Raw genomic sequence first — 7,785 nt, forward strand, 5'->3', positions numbered from 1 at the left:
GGGAAGGGAAGGGGAAAAGGGAAGGGAAGGGGAAAAGGGAAGGGAAGGGGAAAAGGGAAGGGGAAAAGGAACGGGAAGGGGAAAAGGAAAGGGAAGGGGAAAAGGAAAGGGAAGGGGAAAAGGAAAGGGAAGGGGAAAAGGAAAGGGAAGGGGGAAAGGGAAGGGAAGGGGAAAAGGGAAGGGAAGGGGAAAAGGAAAGGAAAGGGGAAAAGGAAAGGAAAGGGGAAAAGGAAAGGAAAGGGGAAAAGGAAAGGAAAGGAAAGGGTGTCGAGGAAAAGTTTTTAATCCTTAAAAAACATAAATATAAAATTATAGCAGAAAAAGGAACTGGAATATAAGTATTACATCCAGAACAATTGGCAGCAGCAGAAGAAAAAGGTATTTCATTTAGTTGATTTACTGTGGTTGTTGATTGTTCTCTAGTCTCACGATAATGGAAGTTGCACATTTTTTTCAATGGGACCTAGAAGCTACTGGAGGTTTGGTTCTCCCAGCAGCAACCCGATGCAAACCAAAAATCTGGAGATCTTTGCACCACTCCAAGATCTGAGGGTTACATACTTTTGAAGGATCTGCAATGTTCCATCGTAAGTGTGACAAAAACTGACAATCAAGTAGCTTATGAACTCAGTGATAATAGCACGTTTATCTCCAAGAGACATTTTATTTGGAAGACATATGGGACCAACTTTTGCTGAAAGCCCTGGTTCCCCTGTCGAAGCTTGTTAGGGATTACAGCAGATTTGGCTCAATGAAAAGCTTCTCTTATTTGCCTGAAATATCATGAAGCCTTCTCACCAAGTGTACCCACACCAGAATTTCCAGGAAGAAGTAGTTTCTTTTTAAATTTTTATTTATTTATTTATTTTTTTGAGACGGGGTTTCACCACGTTGGTCAGACTGGTCTCGAACTTCTGACCTCAGGTAATCCACCTGCCTTGGCCTCCCAAAGTGCTGGGATTACAGGCGTGCGCCACCACACCCAGCCCAGAAGTAGTTTCTTAATGTAATTTTCTCAAGTGGAACAGCATATTGTATGGAATGTGTGAATTCTGACTGTTGGTACTTGTATATGCTTTGGATTTCCTAGACAATCTGGCAAGCAAAGAGATTAAACCCTGGATATTCTGATAGTAACCTTGACCAAGCAGTTATGAATCAATCATATATGAAAGATGGCATCACTACAAAGGATGTCATTCACGAGAGTGGAAATAGTGACCTAATACCAGGTTCTGCCACACTGTTAAATCCTTGTGGGTATTTAATCAAAGGAATAAAATCAAATGAAATTTACTGGACTATTCACATCACTCTAGAAACAGAATTTTTTACTTTAGCTTTAAAACAACCTTAAATCAGACCTTCTATGATGACCTGATCAGGAAAGTTGTGGAAGTCTTTCATGCAGGAAATAATTTTACCACTTTGCTTGTAAATCAGAGTTTTAAATGTCACACACTACTTTCTTTGCCCCTAGGATATGGAAGGTTTTAAATGTCCTGATTGCCAGAGTACTATGTTCAATGATTACAGTTTTGTTTTTACCAGTTTTGCTAAGAAGCAGCCAACAGCAGAGCTGCTTAAGAAAAATGAAAAAAAAATGCAAAATTAGAAAACACATAGAAGGGAAGTGGGTGCTTTCTAGAGATTGATACCCCAGGCCCATGCTTTCCGGAACCATCACCTTGTCACTGTAAAAAGACCCAGATGTACTACAGTTTAATCATTTTGAATAGTATGCATTAGTATACCAAGGAGCTAGATATATCTTCCATGGATACTGTCTTCCTTGTTTAAGTATTCTATACCACTCTTGCTGTAAAAATGGAGTGCTTGTAGAAAAAGCAAACAAACCAACCAACCTTTTACTACGTGAAACTTTGTAACACTTGTGAAAGCAATTCAGCTTTGTTTATGCATAGTGTAATATTTCCCCAAGTACCATCCAAAATTCCCCATAGAACTTTCATCCTCATTAGGCGCTGGCCTCAGCCTTACCACTGAGGACATTAAATTGCTGCCAGAATTTTACATCCTATTACCTCCATTTTCTAGATATTCTCTACTAATGTTATCAAAACAAGTTTCTACTTCTTTCTGCAATAGCAATTAAAAATTTTTCCATCTATGAGTTGAGTCTTAAGAAAATGATTGCAATTATGCATTTTGCATATTATGATTTTAACATTATTGGTGCCTGCATTTGCAGCCCTGATTTCTTTCCTTACCATGATGCCCCGCTCCCTACAATAACATTCACCTCCTGTAATAAAGCATAGTGTTAAAACAAATACAAAGTCTAGGGGAAACAATTATTATTTGCATATATTATGATGGCCCACATTAAAAAAAAAACCTAATAGACTCTAAATATCAATAGGCTCTCAAATATCAATTATTAGAATTAGTAAGAGAGTTTACTAAGGTTACTGAAGATAAAATCAATATGCAAAAATTAACTGTATTTCCATAATATAAGCAATAATGAACTAAAATTCAATCCTAAGGATCAACAGCATTTAAAATAGCAACAAAAAATATAAAGTCCCTACAAATAAATATAACCAAAAAAATGTGCAATTCTTTCATAGGAAGTATTATAAAACTACATTGATGCTTTGGATAGGGAGACTCAATGTTGCAAAAATGTCATTCTTCTCTTACTAATCTACATACACAAGGCAATTTCAAAAAAATTCCTTCAAGGGTTTTTAATGGAACTTCATATGTACTTCTCAAATTTATAAAATGAATGAGTCTAGTACAGCCAAGACTTTTTAGAGAAGAAAAAATGTGAAAACTTACTCTAACAGATACCAAGACTTATAAAGCTACTGAAGGTATCAGTACAGGAATTTTTAAAAAACTGAATAACTGAACATAATAGAGAGTATAAAAACAAGCCTGCGGTTATTGATAAGACACTGTAGATCAGTGGGGAAAGGAGACACTGTTAAACAACAGTCTACAACACTTTCACTACAAATGGGAAAACATTAAAATTGGATCTTTACATCCCACCACAAACAAAAATAAAATCCAAGTGGACTAAAGACTCTATATAATAGACAAAACATGTCTTTTAAAAAAAGATAAGAATATTTTTGTGATCTCAGGATACATAAGAACTTCTTAAGGCATCAAGAAAAAAACAATAACAAATTACACACTAAAATGAAAGACGTGTTCATCAAGAGATACCACAAAAAGAATGAAAACATAAGCCACAAACTGAGAAAACATATCTTCAAAACACATATTTAATAAGGAATTGATATCCAAAATATAATTTTGAAAAAGCACTTCCTGCAAAATCACTAAGATAAAGAGAAATCAATTAATAAAAAATTAAATAAAAAATTGGGCAAAATGAGGTCATTTCTTAGAAATATATTACTTAGGAACACATACATAAATGGCAAAAACTCAACTACTATTTTAGAAATAGGTAGAGACTAAAATACAACTAAATCCTTCAAGTTTTATTAAGGCATAATTAATGAAACTACTATAGGAAAAAACACTAGGCAAATGGTATTTTTATTGATGGGACAATCCAATACAATAAATATATGAATTCTCTCACAAATTATTTCATTAGTTTAATACAATTCCAGTTAAAATTCCAGTAAGAGTTTTTTTGGGGAAACTTAGCAAATTTATTAAGAAACTTCACGGAAAATTTTGAAAGCTAAAAGGCAAAGAAGAGAGCTTCTTTATCAGATAATAAAATATATTACAAAGCAATAGTAATGAGAGCAGTGTGGTATCAGCATAGAGATGATAAATAGACCAATGCAACAGAACAGAAAGCCTAGAAACAAACCTATTTCATATGAAAGTTAATAGAGATGCATCATATTTTGTGGGATATACATTTACATCATTTAGTAAAGAATGTTAGGAAAACTGGCTTACCACATGAGGAAAAATACTGTTAGAATCCTTGATTATCTCCAACTAGACTAAAGATCTAAATGTAAAAAATAAGTTGTGTGAAAGTTGTCAGAATCAAAATTGTGTAGCTTGTGTTAAAAACTCCGACAAATAGAGCCAGGGATGGCCATAAAGGAAGGGTTCTCACGACAAACCCCTGATAAAAATTATCACAAGAGACTCTCCAAAAAACACAATCCTGCACAAAGGTCACCACAACCTTACACAGAAAAAATATTTCTGTGACAACATCTGCCTATCAACTGCCTGTCCAACCAAGCCAAGGATAATTATCTTAAACGATTATGTAATCCTCCTAATTTTTCCTTTAACGGCCTTTTTCTTTCTTTACCTTCCTGAATAGATACATAATTTACTATGGCAAGTGTATTCCCATTGCAGTGCCTATTCCTGAATAAATATCATTTTCTTTTAGGGAGTATCTGTTATTAGATTGATAATTTAAAAATAAGAAAATGGGCTGGATGTGGTGGCTCATGCCTATAATCCCAGCACTTTGGGAGGCCGAGGGGCAGGAGGACTGCTTAAACCTAGGAGTTCAAGACCAGCCTGAGCAACAAAGTGAGGCCCCGTCTCTATAAAAACTTAAAAAAAAAATTAGCTAGGCATGGTGGTGCATGTCTGTCACCTCAGGTACACAGAAGCCCAAGACAAGAGGATTGCTTGAGCCCAGGAGGTCAATGCTGTAGTGATCCATGTTCATGCAACTGCACTCCAGCCTGGACTACAGAGTGAACCTCTGTCTCAAAAAACATAAAAATAAAATAAAAATAAGGTGTAAAAGAATAATCTTAAGACAGAAAATTTCTAAAATAAGATTTTTTAAAAGTACAATCTTTAAAGGAAATAATTTAATAGATATGACTACATTAAAATTAAAGATGTGTCTTCAATGAAGGATTCGACTTACAAAGTTAACAGAGAGGTTCCAGGCTGGGAAAAGACATTTGCAACTTTTATAACTTATAAAGGATTAATATTTAGAATAGACAAGGAACTACCAATCAACAACTTAAAAACAGAAAGAGTGGAATGGGAAAAAAAACTGGCAAAAGTTATAAATAGGCAATGCACAGAAGGGAAATCTGAACAGATAAGAGATGCTGAACTTCACTATGAGAAAAATGCACAATAAAACACGAATAAGTACCATTTTAAATTCATCAAATTGGCAAACATTACAAACTGAGGTATTAACAAGTCCTCACAGGATTATGGGTAACTGACAAGTCTCATGATGAAGCTGAATTGGTACATTTTCAGAGTAACCTTTCAGTGGACACAAAAATTATGGGCCTACCTGCTATTTGGCTCACATACAGAAAGACACTGTAGACAAGACTAATCTCTCATCACAACAGGAAGAACCTAGAAGGCTCTGCAGAATAGCTTCATTGGAAAGGGGAGCTGGAGTGCCATATCAACAGACATCACGATGTCAGAATAACAGCGCCAACTGAGCTGTCCATGGTCCTGACTGCCATACCTCCCCCACCCCACTCAGATGAGTTAGTCCTTAGTTTCTCATCTTCCTGACCATGTGTCCGGAACATCTTCTGTGCTCCACTGTCACTAGCCCAACGGACCTTTTACACATTACCGCTTGAATCACTGCTGGCCAGGTCAGTGACACAAAGCCCACCTGCTTCATAGTTAAAATGTTGATAAAAATAGCAAACAAGGCCGGGCATGGTGGCTTATGTGGTGGCTCACACTTTGGGAGCCCGAGGCGGGTGGATCACCTGAGGTCAGAGTTCGAGACCAGCCCGACCAATACGGTGAAACCCCATCTCTACTAAAAATACAAAAATTAGCCAGGCGTGGTGGCTGCACCTGTAATACCAGCTATTCAGGAGGCTGAGACGGGAAAATTGCTTGAACCTGGGAGGTGGAAGTTTCAGTGAGTTGCGATCGTGCCACTGCTCCCTAGACTGGGCAACAGAGCGAGACTTCCTCTCAAAAAAAAAAAAAAAAAAACCGCTGGGCACCGTGGCTTACACCTGTAATCCCAGCACTTTGGGACGCTGAGAGGGGTGGATCAGGTCAGGAGATTGAGACCATCCTGGATAACACAATGAAACCCCATCTCTACTAAAACTACAAAAAAACAAAAAATTGGTCAGGATGGTGGTGCGTGCCTGTAGTTCCAGCTACTCAGGAGGCTGAGGCAGGAGAATCCCTTGAACTCAGCGGGTGGAGGTTGCAGTGAGCCGAGATCTCACCACCGCACTCCAGCCTGGGCGACAGAGCGAGACTCCATCTCAAAAAAAAAAAAAATGTAAACAAAAGACATTTTAAACCATGTACTGAAAAATGTTTTAATTTGAGTGAGTTTAAAAGAGAGAGGAGATACAGAAAGACCACTTAAGAGATGAAGAATAGGCTGAGCATGGTGGCTCATGCCTACAATCCCAACACTTTGGAATGCCAAGGCAGGAGGATAACTTGAGGCCACAAGTTTGGGACCAGCCTGGGCAACATGGCAAGACCCTAACTCTACAAAAAAGAAAAAAATTTAAAAATTAGCCAGGCATGGTGACACTCGCCTGTAGTCTCAGCTACTTGGGAGGCTGAGGTAAGAGGATCCCTTGAACCCAGGAGTTGGGAGGCTACAGTGAGCTATGATTGTGTCACTGCTCTCCACTCCTGGGTAACAGAGTGAGACCTTGTCTCTAAAAAGAACAAAAAAAGAGATGAACAATGAAAATGAGAGACAAAGAGGAAGTACATGAGAATATGCAGTATTGAACTGCGAGTTCCAAACAGGCAGATATTTTTATCTGTTTTGTTTCACTAATCCCCTATGCCAAGAATAATTACTGGCAGACAGTAAGTGGATTATAAAATAAGATGAATGAATCACTAGACACAGACATACAAGAAATTCACCTTGAAATCCATTCTGTGGCCTTTCAGTCTTCTGCAATTTAAAACTGTTAAACTGTTCTGCAGCTCTAAGTTATTATCTGTGTTGAGCTCCTCTGATTTTAGATACAGAAATATACTGTAACTTCAATTATTTATAAGTAAATGAAGTATTTCTCATTCATATTTTCCCCATTTGCTAATTCATCAATTTGACTCCATATCCTATTTTCATTATTCTTTATGGATTTCATTAGTTTCCATCTTCAGATGTGAATCCATTTCAGACAGCCTATATAAAGATCCTCATCTGACTCCCTCTCTCTTCCTGGAATTGGGAAGCATTCTACAATAAAATGTAATTTTAAATTAACTATACTTTTAAATGTCATAAAGTCATAAAATCTTGACCCTGCTTACCTGAGAATATGGAATAAGTGTTTCAAACTGTTGATGAAGTTCCAATAGCTGAATTAACTCTGTATGTTTTTTGGCATTTTCTCTAACTATATCAATATAATGTTCAGGATTTTCCGCAAATGAATATGCAGCATCTTTACTACTGAATGTGTAATATTTTTCTTTATATTTTAAAATTCCAATTGCTGGATTTCCTGAAAATAAAAAAAGAATTAGATATGAAATGTCTTGATCACTTATGAAATATTGTTATTCTGACGGGGCATGGTGGCTCACACCTGTAATCCCAGCACTTTGGGAGGCCAAAGCAGGCAGACCACCTGAGGTCAGGAGTTTGAGACCAGCATGACCAACATGGTGAAGCCCTGTATCTACTAAAAATACAAAAATTAGATGGGCGTGGTGGTAGGCACATGTAATCCCAGCTATTCGAGAGGCTGAGCAGGAGAATAGCTTGAACCTGGGAGACAGAGGTTGCCCTGAGCTGAGATTATGCCATTGCATTCCAGCCCGGGTAACAGAGCAAGGCTCTGTCTCAAA

The 7,785-nt window shown here is 37.3% G+C and overlaps 1 protein-coding gene across 3 annotated transcripts in view; it reads right to left on the reverse strand.

Moving 5' to 3' along the window:
• Window positions 1-7,785, reverse strand: part of CFAP206 (cilia and flagella associated protein 206) — a 51,142-nt gene that overhangs the window by 13,715 nt on the left and 29,642 nt on the right. For all 3 annotated transcript variants that reach the window (XM_017538913.2, XM_017538911.2, XM_017538912.2), the window contains exon 11: window positions 7,246-7,439. In XM_017538913.2, the coding sequence (XP_017394402.1) occupies window positions 7,246-7,439 (194 nt within the window). The remainder of the gene's footprint in view (window positions 1-7,245; window positions 7,440-7,785) is intronic.

The sequence above is a fragment of the Cebus imitator genome, unplaced genomic scaffold (genome assembly GCF_001604975.1).
Source record: "Cebus imitator isolate Cc_AM_T3 unplaced genomic scaffold, Cebus_imitator-1.0 Scaffold117, whole genome shotgun sequence".
Lineage (NCBI taxonomy): Eukaryota > Metazoa > Chordata > Mammalia > Primates > Cebidae > Cebus > Cebus imitator.